Here is a 19,868-nt window from a genome sequence, read left to right on the forward strand (position 1 = left end):
GGGAAAGACAGCTTCTTCGTGTTCTTCTCCATGTTTGTACTAGTACGAGAAATTTACATAGCCACCCCCCTTTTTTTATTAGGGAGCGTGCGCAGAAACACTTTAACTCCCTATCTGTTAAGGGGTGCTGGGACCCTTATCTTGTACTCTCATTGGTCCTTACGTCACCGGTGAGAGACTGCCTGTGAATGGCTGCTGTTTTGTAGTGTCGCTATTGGCTGTAAGAGTGCTCGCGCGGGGAGGCGGGTCATGAGTTCATCCGGAAGCGGCCAGAGCTCGGATTGGTTGGAGGGGGCCGCGCCGTGAAGATGGCGTGCGTGAGGGAAGGGGGCGGCCGGGTGGAGCAGCAGGACTTTGGGATGGCAGGGGTCGAGGATTGCCCTCTCGGTGTCCAACACCGGGACAGTGACAGCGGCCCGAGATGGGGCCCCCAGCATGCGGGAGCCAAGGAGCTGGCAGAGCTCTACTCACCAGGTATGGGACCCAGGGCGGGTCAGGGAGACCGTTTGGAAGCTGCAGCATTGAAGAGTGTGATAGGAGAAGGGGCCAGTGACAGGCATACAGCCGTAGTAAGACGGGTGGGAAGTAATGCACCAGAGCTTTCCTCCTCAGAAAGTGGCATGAGAAGGGGTGGGGCAGGAAGAGCGCAGCCCGGAAAAGAGCTTAATGATGTGTGAAGAAAGGGTTCATGTTAGAGGTACAGAGGGGGTGTGTTTAAAACTACTTAGCCAAGAAGCAGATGTGCATAGGCAGCGCAGGCTAAAGAAGGAACTGTATTCCGTGTGTTTGGTTGGATTGTGCATTGGCCTCCCCGAGGAGGGTCCGGGGGAGGGGGGGGGGGGGCGATCAAGCACCAGTGTCCCCCTTTCTAATTGGTCCCGATGGAAAGGGAACACTCCTTGATCTGGAATTCGAAATGCATGGGTGACAGTGGGGCACGCCCAGCTCCGGGGAGTGAGTCGCAGGAAATTGTCTGCAGCGATATGTTGGGATGATGATGTGGTGGTGGTGGGTGTAAAACATTACGTGCTTCTGCTTCACTAAGGGAAGTATACGTCATTTTGTGAGTTGTGGGATGGAGTAGGAGCTTCACCATTTGTCATGCATATAAAGATAGAGGACATGTCCTATTCGGGTGCAGAGCAAGATGGTATAACGAAATGTAGATGCACACGTCATTTGTGGAAGGCTCTTGGAGTTCGGCTCACCCATGTACGGACACAGACTCATGAGTGGAGGGGTGGAAGGACGTTGGGGGTGGGGATGGATGTATGCGTACGGTATTTCTGTACACAAACATAGCCAGAAGGGTGTACGTGGTGAAAGGCAAGTTTAAAAGTCTGAGAGTAATAGGAGATGAAGCTGGCTTGTGGGCGGTTATTATATAAGAAAGAGGCGAGCCCTCATTTATTTTCTAAATTAGAGCGTCATTGTTGCAGTCGTGATGGATACATGGATGTTGTTTCAGAGCCCGGCTGCATAGATGGAAAAGGCCGTTGTCTGTGTGTTTTTTTTCTGTTTTCACGCTTTATCTGCAATTTGATCGTGTCCCCCAGTCTGATCGTACCCTCGTTGCGGGTCTGCTTAGACCCTTCAATAGTAAATCTGAGCCTGGCACTCGGGCATACCCATGTTATTGCAGGGTACATGAATGTTGTGGATGTGGCAAATATTTTCTGAAGATGAAAAAACACTAATCGCGAGAGTTCTGCCACCCTTGTACCGCCTAGAGAATGAACCATAGCCTTGAGGATAGGAAGAGTCTTAGTCAGCAATTAGGCTTGAAATGGATGTGAGTACCTTTCTAGTCCCCTGGTATTCAGGGCATGTTGAATATCTTGATGTCGAGAGCGTTCTTAACCAGGCGTTTACGGAAGTGGCTGGAATCCTTCGGGAACCAGTCAGTCACTTTTGTCAGACACTGTGACAGTACAGAGGTGCCCGGGAGATTGGTGGGGTTCTGTCTAATTTGCAGGTAAGGCATGAGAAGAACGACTTCAAAATGGGACCCACTTCTTTGAAGTGGAGAAGTGTCTTTAAGTAAAAGAGCGACCCTCACAAGGTGTTGCAGGAGAGGACACCCAGAATGAGCACCGCATATCGTGTAAGTGGGACTCTCTGGATCCTTTGCTTCTTAGTAGTGTTGAGCTCCTAATCACGGTCAGGTGGTTCTTGCGTGCCTCAGTGAGGCAGCAGTAGATGAAGAATTTTAACGCCCCCTGAATTGACTGGTTGTTACCTAATAGTCGAGCTTGCATATAAAGGCACAAGAAAGGGAATCACCAGAGTTCTTCATTGTATGTGGTTTGTATTTAGTGATTTAATGAGGGAGTGTACCTGAGGCCTTGCCGCTTACAATGTGGAAAGCGTATTCACTCCCATGCTGCACCCAGATATTGCAGGACAGGCACCAAAAGAAGATACTGTTTGGGTCATTCTAATCTTTGATCTAAAGGGTACCGGCAGACAAGGAAAAATCACCCAAATTTGTATTTTAATTGTCATTCTCACTCTGATTGTGGTGTTCGTCTAGTGCTCATAGGAGAACTAGCCAGTGACCAATATGTAGCATCTGTTTACCCATTTAATGAGATGTGATATCAGGTGCTTGTATTGCTGTCACTGGCAACCACATTTCATGGCCGGCTTTCTTCGTTACCAGTTGTGATCTAATGAGTCAATTTTATCTTCAAATAAAGCTAGATTACAATTTCCAGTATGAATTAATTTGTTCAGTGAATTCTTTTAATTTTTGTTGCAGACTGTCTCCTAGTTATTTGGTCAACCACCCTCCCTGGAGGAAATTTATGATTTCCAAATCTGTGATATTAAGGTTGTAATCGGGACCGCCCAAATTATGACAAGCCTTCTCCTCAATTTTGCAATTGCTACACCATCTACCATCTGTTTAATAACTTGGGGATTTCAACAGCAAACTGTTTCTAGCTAAGACGCATCAAAGGGTACTGAAAAGGCTGCACACGCGCTGCTGCCATTTGATAGTCCTTTTCTAAAGTTTACGTGATCATCTTTTAGTTTTGGACCGCTGTATTCTGGTGCAAGCTGGTACTGATGAGATTACGTGACAAAATAATAAACTGCTACAAAAAAGCTTCATCATGCCAAAGCAATCGCCTTTTATGTCGCACAATTTAGCCACCACTGGCACATAATTTGAACCTCCAGTTTTTCAGGATGCCTGTGGCACTGAGCGTAATTGTGCTTTTTTTTTCCTTTGCACAGCTAGAGCGACAGACGATTTATAACGTACTGGTGTTTTCATTTGAGCTAAAAAAAAAATGTGCAGGGCTGGATCAACTGAAATGCAGGGGTCATGCTCGGGGTCTGGAAAGTTTAGCGGCGAGACCGTTTTTATTTATTCCATAATGTTTACAACTTCTGACTTGCAAGTTACTGAAGTACATTAAGCCATTTATTTAGACCTCCGAGCAGGGAATCAATACCAGAAGAAACCACCTTTTCTCTGCACGAGCCAGAATACACCGGTTTTGGATTGTTCACTTAAAGAAATAACGAACGTTGGATAAAACTTGGGCGGTTGAGCTCGGGCTTTAGAGATATTCATCTTTTGCATAGTTGTACTTGAAGGGGGTTTAATAATGCTACGGAATACTATTGAGAAACTAGTCACCAGAACGTATTTTATTAGAAAAGCGTCTGCATACTAATTATCCTGAAAGCAAAAAAGCACACCTTTTAAAGAAGAAAAATAACTGGCAGGTTGGAGATTGTTGTGTAAATGGTTCATAAAAACAAAAACCCGTGACAATATTTAATTAACGATAGTTCTTAGAGCCCTTTTAGTAACGTTCTCGTGTTGGCGCATCCTTTTTTTTGTTTTACAATACTTGAAACATTTTGGGGACCTGTCATTGTTCTTATTATCGAAGAACCCATTGTTTATGCACCTTCATTCGGGGACCACGCCATAAAATTGTTTTCGCACTACCGATTACAGTTCTCAATATTGTTACTAGTGCCTATAGGTACACTTATGTGTACTGTTTCGTTTAAGAATGCCTGTCTAGTTTTACAGTTAATGCACGCAGTATAGTGTTCTCCACCCTCTATGCTTTCATGCTCTGCTCGTTCTTGCAAGGACGTGCCTCCTCGGCGGGTGTACTTTTCTACCAACAAGGTAACTGTAAACCTTGGAGACGGTTGCTCATGACTTCAGCTTTGTGATGCAGACATACTCCTAAGTAATTAACGTGTCTTTGATCTGTCCCATAAGAGTTGGTGTGCACCCAGAATCAATGCTCACACTTTCTGCACAGCCATACACCACTGCTTGTTAATAGATGTAAGCATAGTTTGGACTGTAGCATTATTGAGGTGAAGGAGGCATCTCCTAATGGTCTTTGTTGCTCCTGAACCATAGTCCTTTGTTTTCAAAGCGCTTTGTCTGCATGTTGGAAAATGTGTATCATTGCCCACCCCCAAAAAAGAAGACAACGCATGTGGGAAAAATAAACGTCAACGTGCTGTCAACCTAACATTCCAAACATACTTATTTGAACCAATCATTATTTAGTTAGTAATGATGTTAATTAAGTCATCCAAGTTGCAGACCACTCAACTCAATAAAAAGAATACCAAGGTGCAAACATTTATTCCTACAACCAGCTCACTACAAATATCTCTATCAGAATCAAGCTAATTTTACTTTAACATTAAGCACTGAAAACAGTCCCACTACTTTTCCTTCCTCTGGGTCATCTCTTTGACAGTACCCATGGAGATTACTCCTTCCCTCTTTCTTCTGGACCAGTACTTTGAGGTCCCAGTAATTCAGCAGACTATCATGGCTCTGTATCTGAATGTGATCCTGCTGACCTCCAGCCACCCCCGCTCACCTCAAATGACATCTGCATGTAAACAGAGGTCGATGTGTGTGGGATCTATAGAGGCCAACATGCCCATGACTTTTACATTTTACAGTAACAGTTCCCTGTTTTTTTTAGTTAAATAAAACACCCATACCAGGGCTGTTAAGGCAGACCTTGAAGTGTGTCTGTCTAAAAATGAAGAGGGTGTTGTGTTTCCTGTACTGTGAAGCTGAGAAAGGGACAGAGTGCTAAAGAAACAACCATCTCACCTGAGTGCCTGATACCTGAAAGAAAAGTAAATGTGTGCAATTGGCTAATCACCAAATGCAAAGGCTGCTAGTGATCCCGTATAGACCTCATTGAAGGAGTCAATTTTAGCTTCATGGTGGGATTTATTAATTTTGAGGGGTAACATATGGGCGTTATGAGCTGAGTTCCACAATGCATCATTTTAGTGGTCACTTATTAAAAAAAAAAAAAAAAAAGTTTGCACCAGGTACAATCTGATTACATATTGCTAAAATATAAACTTTAAATGCAATTGTTTTATCTTAAACACTAAATCATTTTTATTGCCTATCTTATACTGTGTACTACACAGTTTTAATAATGACATGTATAAGGAGTTTGGGGCCATATGTATGAACACATTGTCCCATAGACACAGAATGGGTAAAACCCTTTGATACATCTGTCCCTTGGTGACGTAACTGAAGTAAGCTGCTTCATTATATCTGCAATCTCCAACTGCTAACTCATGAAGTCAGAGGACCTTGAACACACAGCATTATTATTTTCAGAGGTAGTTCAATAAATAATCTCTTGCACAAAGGACACCTTATCTCTAGCTGTGCCTTCCTTGTGTTTAAATTATAGAGCGTTTTTCTTGTGTATGACTGGCAAGAAGCTCTATAACAACCACCGCAGTTTTAATTGGTGTCCGAAATGTGTCATATGCCCCCATTACTAGTATAATTTCCAAAGAGATATTTTGAGCTACCTGATTGCCTAAACCAGGCGTCTTGTAGACATGTTGGAAAATTAAAACTGCTCCTTCCCTATTAAAGCGTACTGGTTTCTATGCTCTTTGTCTGTTATATAATCTTAATTAATGTCTGTGTCTTTTTAGCCATTTTGCAGTTGTGCAGCCTTTTGGACATCACTTCTGAGTTAACGTGTCACTGTTCAGAGGCGTTAGGCTAGAGCAAACATTACTCACACATAACACTTGGGAATGGGGCACGTTGGAATGTTGCAGGCCCCTTGTCTTAAGAATCATTCTAGACTATGGATCATTGCTCTATTCGACAAGAGGCAGCCTGCAGACAACAAGCTGCAGTAACAAATACCTACGGCTCAGGGTGCTGTTGCCTAAGCACTATGATCAAGTGGAAGATCAGCAGAAACTTTTCTAGGCTCTGTGTCCTGGTAAAATGGAAGAATATAACTGTGGTGGTCGGTGGAGGGCTTTATCTCTTTGCTTTGCCTGGTAATGTTAGGATATACATAGACTGCCTATCGATGGGAATACATGTGGTGTGGATCTTGTTGAAAATCTAATAAGTCAGATTATGAATTCTGCCTTAGGTATACTAAAATGGAAGGCTAATTCTCAAATTAGAATTGTGTTGACATTCCTCAGCCCTTAATGATTATACGAGTTACAAGCTACCTGTTGGCAAATGCGCATTAGTGCCTCATCATGGGTGTGAAGTGCTGGATGAGTAAAACTACAAAATCTAAAGAAAAGGGGGAAAAAAGCAAAAAATAGATGATCATCAATCCAAAATATATTCACAAATGTTGATTCTGTAAAATTCTTCAAAAGTGTTTCTTGTTTAACCAGATCTTGATTTTACTTAAATATGGCAACAATTACTTCAAATGAGCATTTTTTGTGAGGTGAACAAAAAAATGTCTTTTATGTGTACCTCTTTTATGATTTTTTTTGCTATACTGATGCTTTTCAAATTTGACATACTGGTAAGCACTTAAAGAAAACAATTATAAGAAAAGTAAGTTGGTTGCATCTAATAAGAGCTACTGGCGTTGGCAAGGTTTTGTATGCATGCTGTATAGCAGCACAGATGCTTTCCAGTGTGGCTAAAACTAATTAAAACAATTTTTTTTAAAAAGTACACCGAAACAGCCAGGGATAGTGCACTTTTTTAAAAATTACATTAGTGCTGGATGCATAATAGTCCCTTTATTATTTTTAGCCATGTTACATAGCCACGGTTCTATACAGCATGGCTACAGATCATTGCCAAAGTCAGCAACGCCCCTGCTGTACAATAGGAACACACAATGAGACCTATGAGCTTTGCCAATACATGTTAGATCGCAGCACAAAACCCCTGTGATTCTCAGCAAATCAGTTAACTTTCCCATGTGATAAAAAAAAAAATGTACAAAATTACGTTTGGCAAAAAAATCCTATTGCACAAAGTTAGCAGTTGCGCCCATGTCCATTTATTAGTGAAAATACATTTGGAGACAATTAAAATCTGTTGTCACAATAAAAACAGATAACATCTGTTGTCGCAAAAAATCAATTTCAAAGGAGAAAAGTATTATTTTTTGGTGTGTGTGGTATAGTGAAACATAGCTACCAATGGCAAGAGGTTCAACAAGGACAACAGAGATGAAGAAAAATAAATAATAGTACTCCATTAATTGTGCGATCAGCGGCAGGACAGCAGTCGCGCTGAATCAATTAGTTCTTGGTCCATTCTCCAGTGGAAAAAAGAGGAAGTGAAGCTTGCACACTCTGGCCAATTAGAAGGCAGCAAATAAGAGTGACTATGAAGTCAACGAATGTTGAGCAATGGGTGAGGTGCAAACCTCTTGTATACAATATTTCTGGGTCTCACAAGCGAGAGCGCTTTCAGTATAGGCACTGTCCCAGACAAGACCTAAAAATGGAACCTTCTACCAGTACAGATTTTTTGTTTCTTTTATTCATAGTGGTGTTTGCACACATTGATATTTAACAATTTTGACCTCAGGATAAAAAGTGTAACTTTAAAAAAAAGTATTAATCTTATGGGCATACCTAAATGATGTCCACTTGAGCACTCCTGCTGCTGTACCCGGCACTCACCCCATCTAGATCCAGCCCCCGAGACACAGCATGGGCAGCAAGCTGAGTAAGTAGACCACCACACTCCTCTTCCTTCCAACTAGGCCAAAGGGCCAGGTAGTGCTTTCCTCATCGTAGTACTCCTAGTTTGGAGTATTTTTGCATTGTTATCAATGTGGGTCGTGCAGGTTTGGCTTAGAGAAGGCAGGCCAGCCCTTTCTTGTCTGCATAGCTTACCTTATCCTCCTGTCAGCTGACTGAGGTGTCGAGATTATACACACACTCACACACACACTCACACTCACACTCTCTCTCTCGTTGGGATTAAAACAGATCACTTCACAAATGGGAAAAGGTGTGAAAAAGAGGCTTGGAGGACATAAATTGCTAATTGTAGTGGTGGGTGTGCTTAGGGAGACAGCAGGGAACTCACTCTCCACCTCTGGGTTCAACAAGTGGCAGTTTTTTTTTCTGCGCGACAGCGGGATGCTGATGAAGCAAGGCAGCTCGTGGGTGCAGCTGCCTGGGATAACAGACTGCTTTTCTGCTTTATTGTGGTGATATTGTGCAGTATGTGAGGAGATATTAGTTCTAGTTTTCATGAGTGCGACATAAAAAATGATGGTCTATTGCATAGCTTTCACTTTTCTGCTCCTACAGCCCTGTTACCTAGTATTTACTCTAAAGGTATTCTTTCCTTACCCTTTTGTATTGCCTTCTCTATTGTATTGAAGCATTTGCATGGCTCATCGTGCTCCTGACGTGACAATAAAGTGCTCTGGTTTACATCTGGTTCCTGGTGCCTTTTCGGAGTGCATTTCTGGTAGGGTGTTGGATGCGATTTGGGAATTATGGTCCGTGTCGGATGAGGTTCAAATACATACTTAAGTCCGAATAATCTTCCATTCCAGTGTGTATATAATCACTAAATGTTCCCCCTGTTTCAGCTTCCAGTTAAAGCAGTTCATTTAGGAAAATTGTCCTTTGTAGGCTGTGGAGCCTGAATGGAAAAAAAGGTATTTAAGAGTCCATAAAAAATAAAATAATAAAAGGAATTGGCAACGGCAGCAGATCTAACTTACAAGTGAAAGTTCTTCTTTAGTCACTGCTAAGGTGTAGACACTCAGTAAATGTCACACACGGACTCAGTGACTCATCATTGCACTTGTGCATCGATTTATCCACACAATCATTCTTTCAATCACCCCCTTGCCCATCCACAAAATACATAAAGTAAGTAGATAACAGATAAATTACGAGAAAAATGCAGCTAAAAGAAAAATGTTGGTGCCTAAAGAAAGTGGATGTACAGGGAGTGCAGAATTATTAGGCAAGTTGTATTTTTGAGGATTAATTTTATTATTGAACAACAACCATGTTCTCAATGAACCCAAAAAACTCATTAATATCAAAGCTGAATATTTTTGGAAGTAGTTTTTAGTTTGTTTTTAGTTTTAGCTATGTTAGGGGGATATCTGTGTGTGCAGGTGACTATTACTGTGCATAATTATTAGGCAACTCAACAAAAAAAAAATATATACCCATTTCAATTATTTATTATTACCAGTGAAACCAATATAACATCTCAACATTCACAAATATACATTTCTGACATTCAAAAACAAAACAAAAAAAAATCAGTGACCAATATAGCCACCTTTCTTTGCAAGGACACTCAAAAGCCTGCCATCCATGGATTCGGTCAGTGTTTTGATCTGTTCACCATCAACATTGCGTGCAGCAGCAACCACAGCCTCCCAGACACTGTTCAGAGAGGTGTACTGTTTTCCCTCCTTGTAAATCTCACATTTGATGATGGACCACAGGTTCTCAATGGGGTTCAGATCAGGTGAATAAGGAGGCCATGTTAGATTTCCTTCTTTTATACCCTTTCTTGCCAGCCACGCTGTGGAGTACTTGGACGCGTGTGATGGAGCATTGTCCTGCATGAAAATCATGTTTTTCTTGAAGGATGCAGACTTCTTCCTGTACCACTGCTTGAAGAAGGTGTCTTCCAGGAACTGGCAGTAGGACTGGGAGTTGAGCTTGACTCCATCCTCAACCCGAAAAGGCCCCACAAGCTCATCTTTGATGATACCAGCCCAAACCAGTACTCCACCTCAACCTTGCTGGCGTCTGGGTCGAACTGGAGCTCTCTGCCCTTTACCAATCCAGCCACGGGCCCATCCATCTGGCCCATCAAGACTCACTCTCATTTCATCAGTCCATAAAACCTTAGAAAAATCAGTCTTGAGATATTTCTTGGCCCAGTCTTGACGTTTCAGCTTGTGTGTCTTGTTCAGTGGTGGTCGTCTTTCAGCCTTTCTTACCTTGGCCATGTCTCTGAGTATTGCACACCTTGTGCTTTTGGGCACTCCAGTGATGTTGCAGCTCTGAAATATGGCCAAACTGGTGGCAAGTGGCATCGTGGCAGCTGCACGCTTGACTTTTCTCAGTTCATAGGCAGTTATTTTGCGCCTTGGTTTTTCCACACGCTTCTTGCGACCCTGTTGACTATTTTGAATGAAACGCTTGATTGTTCGATGATCACGCTTCAGAAGCTTTGCAATTTTAAGAGTGCTGCATCCCTCTGCAAGATATCTCACTATTTTTGACTTTTCTGAGCCTGTCAAGTCCTTCTTTTGACCCATTTTGCCAAAGGAAAGGAAGTTGCCTAATAATTATGCACACCTGATATAGGGTGTTGATGTCATTAGACCACACCCCTTCTCATTACAGAGATGCACATCACCTAATATGCTTAATTGGTAGTAGGCTTTCGAGCCTATACAGCTTGGAGTAAGACAACATGCATAAAGAGGATGATGTGGTCAAAATACTCATTTGCCTAATAATTCTGCACTCCCTGTATGTGTCCAATAGAAAAATGAATTCTGCAGCAGAAGAGCATCTTCTAATGGTGCCTTGCGCTGTATATACAGAATATAATGACAGCATGCTTGTAAAGATGTGATCACTTTCAAAATAAAAATGCCAGTCTTACAGATTTTATTTAAACTTTTTTCATGATAAACAGATCAGACCCCTGGAATCTTGCGTAACTTTTCCCATTTCAACAAATCAGCCTTTAAGATTCATTATTGGTTCATCATCAACTTAAGCCTACGGTATTGAGCACAAGCTTTCCCAGAAGGCAACTATTGGGCATAGTGTCATTAAATTGCACATCATTACATACTTAGAGTTCACAAAACAACTTGCAGCTCCTCCTAAGAGGTCATAATGAGGATTATTAAAGTGCAATTATTATTGCCAGCGGTTATCTGAAAGTGTAACCAACCTTGACCACTACCATAATCTGTGAGATCCAAGGTAACAAGTACTGGTCTAAAGGATTTAACACCGTGTGATAACAATATGTCCTTGCGTGTCGACTGCCTTTATCATGCTTTTCATAATAAATAGGTTTGAATTGATGCGTTTGTCATAACTTGATAATCAAAACTGTGACATCTGAAATAATTTCCCCCTGTGAACAAATCAGCCCTTTGGCCTAATCAGTAGTTTGTCATCATAGTCAACTCAAGCCTACTGTATTCAACAAAGCATTCCCACAAGCCAGCTGTCAGGCATACAATCATAAAGTTATAAATATGTTCATACTACATTTGGCAAAGAAGTGTGCAACTCCTGCTAAGAGGGACTAACAAGGAAATAATCAGAACTAAAACACTTACCTAATAATGCAAACTGACATACTATTTAATGAAACAGGCTTTTAAATGCGATGATATGAAAACTTGTATTTCACAGGAACCCAGGTAATATGGGAAGTGTTCCAAACCAACCTGTGAAATATGAGATTGATCAGCATGATGGCAGCCCCCAAACCACTGTGCAGAGCTTCATTAATTGTCGGGGATTTTAGGATTATGCCAAAAGGTTATATAAATGATGTAGCAACAATTTTAGATGATGCTGCAGTATTATTTTTGTTCTTTTCAGATATGTTTTGTGAAATATGCAACTAATACAAGTTATATGGAAAATGCTGTATAGTTGTACTTATGCTGTAAGTTCTACAGCCACCAAATCACATACATTCATTGGCCTTCACCATTGAGCATCGTTTTTATCAACAATTTATTCATGAATGTTAAACACGTCTTTCAAGGTAAATCGGCAAAACCAAACATGCAATATGAGAAATGACAGAATCCATAATTACGTAATATGGTCATATGGGGTTTTGGCGACATTCACAAAGAACCCAACCTTTGCCCTTTTGATTCAGTGCTCTCTCCATCCACCCCTATATATATACACAAAACCATATAAATTCAGCAGTTAAAGTTAGAGGTAGTTCTAGTAACTATAACTTGTGCCCTAACGTAAATATAGCTCTCTGCTGCTGGTGTTGAAAGTGCATGTTGCAGACTTCATGTCAGATGCTTTAATGAAATAGAGGAAGATACTTGAGAACTCGCTTAAAACATCCTAATTTTTCTTTCTATAGCACTAACCATAGTTTCTATGACAAAATGAACCCCCTCGTTTTGTTACTTTCTAAATTAAATGTTTTACGTTTTACCAGTTTGATTTAATCAAGATGGCTTCAGTTGTGTTACTCTCTCTTCTGTCATAAGACTGTTGGTGCTCTTGTTCTTTAGAGCACTCTGGGAGGCTGCAGTAGAACAAAAGGAAGGTAACTGGTAGGCTGCTCCTGTTGGAAGGACATGTTTTACCAAGACTTCAAGACTTCATTCTCATGTGGCTGAGAAAGTATAAATTTACAGACTAGATGCCTTCATTTTATATTCTGGAACACCTTCTGTAACGTCTATGGAAAATCAGGAGGAAACAGTTTTCTCTCAAAATGATTCATGAAAATCCCAGCAGAAGGCTTTTTGACAGGATAAAATCATCTTCAAGCCCACCACATTCCTAAAATTAATATGGTACCCTTAACAAATGATTTATATTTTAACTAAAATCAGTTGCCACCCTTTATATGGGCTCTCTTTTTGTGACCCTCAATACCTGCCAGTCACTAGAATGCATTTCAGTGGGATGCCATCATGTATATTGGTCCCAAGATGGCTGCCAGTACTTCCCAGTCTCTCTCTTGCACACGCTCGCTCTCCTGTCAGCGGCTTGCTCAACACGGCAGCCATTTGTAAAGAAATAATACAGCACTTGTAAGAAGTGCTCGTTGTAAATAACAAGTTAGCAAAGTGGGTAGCACAGAGAGCTGCCGACTTGGGAACTGGGGAACCGGGTTCGAGTCTGGGGTTGGCTGTATTTTTTTTTTTTTAAATGCATATCGCTAAAATAAACGTGTAACTAAAAGTTGCATGTAGTGCTGTCCTAAAGCCGAGAATTGGCTTGAGAAGAAAATACCTAGACACGGGGTGCCAAGACTGAATGGGCCCGTGTCACATAGCGAGGTGTGGGGAACCCCACACAGAGAAATACACACACGTAGGCTCCGGGAGCTAAGGCCACCAATAAACACAACAATCGTGCTGCGCTAATTTTGAAATGCCTAAGGTATTGGCAAAACAAAAAAAAACACTTTTCCTTTGGAAACTAGGTCCTATATAAAATATATCTATCTACTGGCAGTCACCAGTAGGTAGTTCTAGTTGGGACCTAGTTACCATAGGAAAAGCGTTTTTTGTTTTGCTGATGACTTTGGCACCATTTGACGAATCTTCACAAATTTTCAAAACTAGTTTGCCACTCCCTTCAGCTGCTGTCTTGAAAGTTTCAGGGTGATTCATGAAAATGCCTTTTCCCCCTTGCAATTTCCCATCAGGATTTTAAACACGACTAAAGCCCAAACAGATGAATGGACTTGCACCAAATTTGGCAGAAAGGTACATCTTGGTGTAGAAAGATGTCTTTTTTGTTATTTGGTGTAAATCCGTTCAGTAGTATTTAAGATATTTAAGGCAAAAAAGTTATATAGATATCTAGGAACGCTGATCCTCTGTGGACTAGACAACTCCAATGCTGATATCTGATAGGCTGCCAACACTTCAACCAGGAAGTCTTGGCTGCCATTTTGGGACTTTGACTCAGCAGAGTTCCAAAAAAGTGTTTGAAAAAAGGGAGGAGGAAGGAAGACCCAGGGGCATATCAAATTATTCATTATGAGGAGGGGACGTGCAGGTGGTCTCCCCTCCCCATGGCTCATATCGGCCCGGGGACTGCCGCCTTCCAGGGGACAGGCCTACCTGAAATCATGAGGAAGCGGCCGCACCCCCCTCCGTGGTCCATTTACGACCCTGGGGCCTCCACTTTCTTGGGTCGAGGCCATAATATAGAAGAATGCCGCCACGCAGTTACCCTCTTTCCCGGGCCTATTTCGGCCCCAGCGACCCCCACCTTCTCTGGGCCAGCCCCAATTATAAAATGGGGCAGGGGGACTGGCAGGCTCCAATCCCTGGCCATTTTTGACTCTGGGGACCATCACCTCTCTGGGTCCTTGTTAATGGAGAGGGGGGGGGTGCATGGTACCCTGCTTCGGGAAACAATAGTTTGGTGTCCTTTTGTGGTAGCTATAACAGCTCCCGCCAAGCGAGAGAAAAAGGCAAGTCTGCTCCCAGCAGGAAAAAGCAGGAAAACTGTTGGGAGTGGACTTTTCATCACAGACAAAAGAATTGCTCCTGCATGCAGGGAGAAGCATTTTTAACTGTTCCCTGCATGTGGGAGCAATGCTGGAGGCAGGGAGCCAGCAGGGACTGTGGAGGATGAATGTTTCTCCCCCCCCCTACCCCCACACACACCTCCAGTAGTCCCAAACACTACACCCTGGGTGGGGCTAGGGTGCCCAGGAACAAGTGGCCAGGTCCCTGGGGCTAAAATCAGTTTGGGGAATTGGCCATGTGACCCCCTCCCCCTTTTAATAATTTGCCGATCCCCTTGGTATAGAGTCGCGGGGCCAAAATCGCCTCAGGGGATGGTGGCCATGTGGCCCCCTATTTATAATATTTTACCTGGCCCTGGGGGCATGGAGTCCCTGGGGCCAAAATCAGCCCGGGATGGATTCTGCATAGCCCCTCCCCCCCCCCCTTTTATTTTTTTATTTTTATTTTTGTATTTTTATTAAATTGATTGTCCGGGACCAGGGTGAGGTGGTGTCCAGTGGCAAATATCAGCTATATGGCCCCCTGTCCTTTCACAATTTAGGTGGGATCTGGGGGATGGTGTCCTGGGGTCAAAATCAACTCGGGCGGGGAGAGGGGCATGCAGCTGCCCTCCTTTCACTAATGGGCCCTGTGGCAAAGCCCTGCATACACAGCCAATGGCCATGCATGGCGTGGGGTTGGGTGTCAATAGGCTGTGCGCAGTTGTGGTTGTATTAAAGTAAGGTATTTAAATATTACTTATTGTTTTTTTTTAAACATAGAAATTCACTGAAAAAGCCAAAGGTTACCGGGATGTTATAGTTATTAAACAAAAAAAAAAGCTTAAAACTTCACCGAACAAAACAAAGGTTACATAGACGTTTTAGTTGGGTTCAGATTTTACAGCCACAAAACCATAGAAATTCAACAGTTATAGTTTTACTTATCACACACATTGCTCTCGTCTGGTGGGAGCATCTAAAAAGAGCTGCTCCACCAGGCAGTGTAATGTCTCCTCCTGCAGCACCCAGGATCGGTGCATGCAAGGAGACGGCTAGGGTCACAGGGGCCCTAGGGCATTCTCCCCCCGAACTCAAACTTGCTGTTTGGTAGGTACCTGGTTGGGCGCCAGGGCTCCCACCAACTAAGAATATAGGTCTTGGGGATTGGGTCCCGAGGCCATTATAGGCCGAGAGAGGGGGGCCGCATCTGTGCTTTAATTTGTTTTTTTTATATGTATCTTTTTATTGAGCAGGGCCAGATATACACAGAAAAACCCTTCAATAAACATTTCATCACTATAACAATGTCCTCAATTTTTTTATTTTTTATTTTCTAGTCGATAGATCAATATCTTTCCATTAAATAATCATCAATAAAAGTCAGCTTGATTCAAATCAAATATTAACTATGAGAACAATATCCAAAACAAACATTAAAGTGCTGGATCACAATTAAAAAAACCTTGCATTGGAATCAATAGATACAAATTTGTTGAATAGATTGTCTTTGCTTACATCCAATGATGGTAAATGAATCTCGTTAATATGAATATTGATTTTAGCATTATTCTTAACTCCTTTTTTTTTTTTTTGTCAGCATCTCAGTGAAAATCAATTGCTGTTATTTTGAAGAACGTGATTCCTGTTCAAGAAAATGTACATGGAATAACAAACATATTAGGGGCCAACTTCCAGTTTTACAATTGGATAAAGATCAGGGAGGATTGGCTGTACCCCATTTTCAGATTTATTATAATGCATCACTTTTAGGTTCTCTCGTAAGAACTATGTATGAGATTGAATCTTTGGATTTTTTTTTAATCGGGTTATCAAACGGGGTGCAAAAACAGCAGTACATTACACTTAATGAAGAAAAATAATAAAAATCTTCCCTTCTTACATCCGTCTATACGTATTTGATCACTTTGTACAATACGGTTACAATTTAGCGTACTGGCATGCAACTTAAAACTGTGCAACTTGTAATTAAAGTCACGTTTGAATATTACATTTATATATACTCCCATCACAAATAATGGGGGCAACACTAGTTTGAAGGGTTGAGAGTGTACACATCTGCTTTGTATGTGTACAGTGGAGACAAGAACGGGGCGGAAGGCACGCAGCACTAAATCTTATTCCCTGGGGTCACACTTGGAGGGAGCACTATTAGCCACACAATGTTATGCAGCAATTGGGTATAATAATATCGTGCTGGAATAATAGGAATGATGTGAGGGATCGTGTGATGTGGATGTTGAGCAGGGAATCCTCTTTCGGGCATCTATTAATTCAGGGGGGGTATGTGTCATCTCTGGTTTCTATGTTTACTACAAAGTTATCCCAGATTTCAACGCCTTCTTGTATCTGTCCCAAGTGTTGAAGCTGTCGTAATGTGTAAGCCTCTGCTTGTGTGCGACTGTGCATGTCTCGGAGCCAGGCGGAGTAAGTGGGGGTGTGGGGGGGCCTTCCAGTGTATGGCAATCAGGCGCTTGTAAACCACAAATGCGAGGTCTATAAACCTGTGAAGGTGTTTATCTCCCTTAGCACGGTGACGTATACCCAGCAAACATGATTCCGGGTTGGGTGCGAGTGTATGGGCAACGATGTCTGCTGTGGTCTCCGTAATTCGTTGCCAGATCGTATTTACTGCGTGGCAACCCGAGACCATGTGGTAAAAATTAGCGGCTGGAGTGGCACATCTAGGGCACTCTGGATTAGAGTTCGGGTATATTTTATTAATGCGGGCCGGGGAGAAATAAGACAGATGAATGTAGTTGAATTGGGTGTAGTGTAGTCTAGTATTATGGGAAATGGTCTTAATCGTGGTGAGGACCGCCCCCCCCCCCCCCCCCAGGTTTTCTGGGGAATTGGTGCGGAGAGGACGGCATCCCAGCGGGATTTAACATGTGCTAAGTATGTGCAAGTGCCTGCTAGGAGTATTTTGTATAATTTAGTTATGGTGCCTTTTGTGTTGCCTTTAGTGAGGATTGTAGTGAGCAGAGGAGATTCGCATGATTCGGTGTAGCTGTGTTCCCAAAAGCTGTATAAAAGTTTTTTGATAGCACTGTATGTTAGGAAGGCCCCAGATTGCATGGTCCCAGCGGTCACTAATTCTTCGAAGGTACATACATTGGAGCCCGAATAGAGATCCCCCCATGTTTAATGATGCGCATATTGTGATATGATGAGAGTGCTTGAGGACCCGGTACTTGAGACAGCGGTAGTGAAGGGGAGTAAGGAGGGGAAGTGACCCCGCCCTGGACATATCTACGCCAGCAGAATCTGGCTGCATCCGACAGTGCCGACTTATTCGGCGGGTAGGGAGGTCCAGCCAGTAGTGAGGTTAGTATAGTTTGTGGTGCCGTGTATGCGCTTATTGCTGCTCTCTCTGGGAGTGGCCAACCAACGTAACTGAGCAGCAGCATAATATAATTCGAGATTTGGCATGCCCAATCCGCCCTCCTCTTGTGGGTATTGTGTTATAGTTAACGCTACTCTGCGTCTATCCTTAACCCACAGTAGGTCAGTCAATCGGGAGTGTAGCTTATGAAAGAACGAGCGTGCCAGAGGTATCGGGAGTGCAGTGAAGTAATATAAAAACCTCGGTAGGATTAGCATTTTGGCTATGGCTGTCCGGCCCATAGGGAATAGGGGGAGCGAGTTCCAGAATGTCAACGAACCACGGGTAGACGTAAGTAATCTGTCCAGATTGCCTTCTCTCAGATCTACTACGGAATGGTAAATTTGGATGCCTAAATACTTAAAGGTTGTGTGTGACCACGGTAATTGATATTGGAGTAGTGCCATGTGCAACCCATTTGATCTAGGGGTGAGAGGAAAGATACATGATTTGGACCAGTTGATGCGCAAGCCTGAGGCGAGTGCGAAATTGTCCAGTATTGGCATTACCCCCGCTATGGAAGTAGTATGGTTGCGCAGGTATATCAAGGCGTCATCTGCATATAGGGATATGATGTGGTATGTATTGAATTCTGGGATGCCCCATGTGTGGGCGTAACTACGGAGCTTAATTGCTAGTGGTTCCATAGCTATTGCGAATAATAAGGGGGAGAGTGGGCAGCCTTGCCTATTACCTCTGCCAACGGGGAATGCTTCGGAGATAACTTGTCCCGTTTTGACTCGGGCTGTGGGTTTGGAGTATGTTTTGATCCAACTAATGAAGCCATGTCGAAAACCAAGTGCACTGAGAGTGTGGAAAAGAAAGTCCCAACTAAGCGTATCAAACGCTTTTTCTATATCCAGGAATATAGCCACCACTTCTGCCTCTGTGAAGTTGTGCATTGTGCGGATTAATCGTCTAATATTTAAGAAGGTATTTCTACTTGGGATAAATCCAGACTGATCAGGGTGTATTAAGTTTGGTAGGTAGGGGAGTAACCTGTTTGCTAGGATCTTCCCTAGGAGTTTGCAGTCTGAATTTAGGAGGGAGAGCAGTCTATAAGATTTAACGTCCAAGGGGTCACGGCCCTGTTTTGGGAGCACAACTATCAGTGCTTCGCGAATGGAGTCTGGCAGCTGCCTCCTATTTCGTGCTTCATTGAACACCTCTAAGAGGGGTTGCAGGAGATGGGCGGCTTGTGAGTTGAAATATTCCACTGGCAGTCCGTCTGAGCCAGGGGTTTTGCTGTGTGCCATTTAAGAAAGAGCTAAGCGTAGCTCTTCCATGGTGATGGGGCCATCTAGTATATCTGCGTTATCCATAAAGTGTGAGTTTTGGGGGATCAGTGCCAATAGTTCAGTCAACTGTTGCTCAGTTGGAGGGGGGTAGGTTGATATAAGGAGCAATAATATGTGCAAAAGGCCGTATTAATTTCCACCTGAGTGTTAATGACCGTGTCTGAGTGCAGTCTAATCGCGCCTATACGGGAGGATTGCGATGGCTGGCGAACCAGCCATGCTAACAATTTGCCGCATCTGTCTCCCTCTGCATGTTGTTGCACCTTAAAATGTCTGTAATCATGTTAGCACAGCCTGTCTTCCTCTCTGTGACTAGCTCTGAGTAAATTCAGTGCTTCTAATGAGGATTCGTTTTTGGAGACCTTGATCTCCGCTCTACGTAGTTTGGTCTCCAATTCTTGTCGCTCTTTAGTGAGTGCTCTTCTAACCTCCACGGAAGCTGCCAGACAGTGGCCGCGTATCACAACTTCATGGGCGTCCCATTCAATAGCACGGGGTGAGGTTGTGTTCTTATTCAAAGAAAAATAATCAGATAAACATTTGGACAAATCTGCATGGAAGGCAGGGTCTGTGAGGGCATGAGGTTGCAGACGCCTTGTTGTAATGCAGGTGTGTGTACGGCCCCACACCATTGAGGCGT

General features: G+C 42.9%; 1 protein-coding gene across 1 annotated transcript in view; it reads left to right on the forward strand.

Annotated features, from left to right (window-relative positions):
• Positions 1-254: 254 nt before the first annotated feature.
• The window catches only part of PEDS1 (plasmanylethanolamine desaturase 1), a 179,116-nt gene continuing 159,502 nt past the window's right edge, over positions 255-19,868 (forward strand). Inside the window, exon 1 of the mRNA XM_069243650.1 lies at positions 255-474. Coding sequence (XP_069099751.1) covers positions 309-474 — 166 coding nt within the window. The 5' untranslated portion in view covers positions 255-308. The remainder of the gene's footprint in view (positions 475-19,868) is intronic.

This window comes from Pleurodeles waltl, chromosome 7 (genome assembly GCF_031143425.1).
Source record: "Pleurodeles waltl isolate 20211129_DDA chromosome 7, aPleWal1.hap1.20221129, whole genome shotgun sequence".
Taxonomy (NCBI): domain Eukaryota; kingdom Metazoa; phylum Chordata; class Amphibia; order Caudata; family Salamandridae; genus Pleurodeles; species Pleurodeles waltl.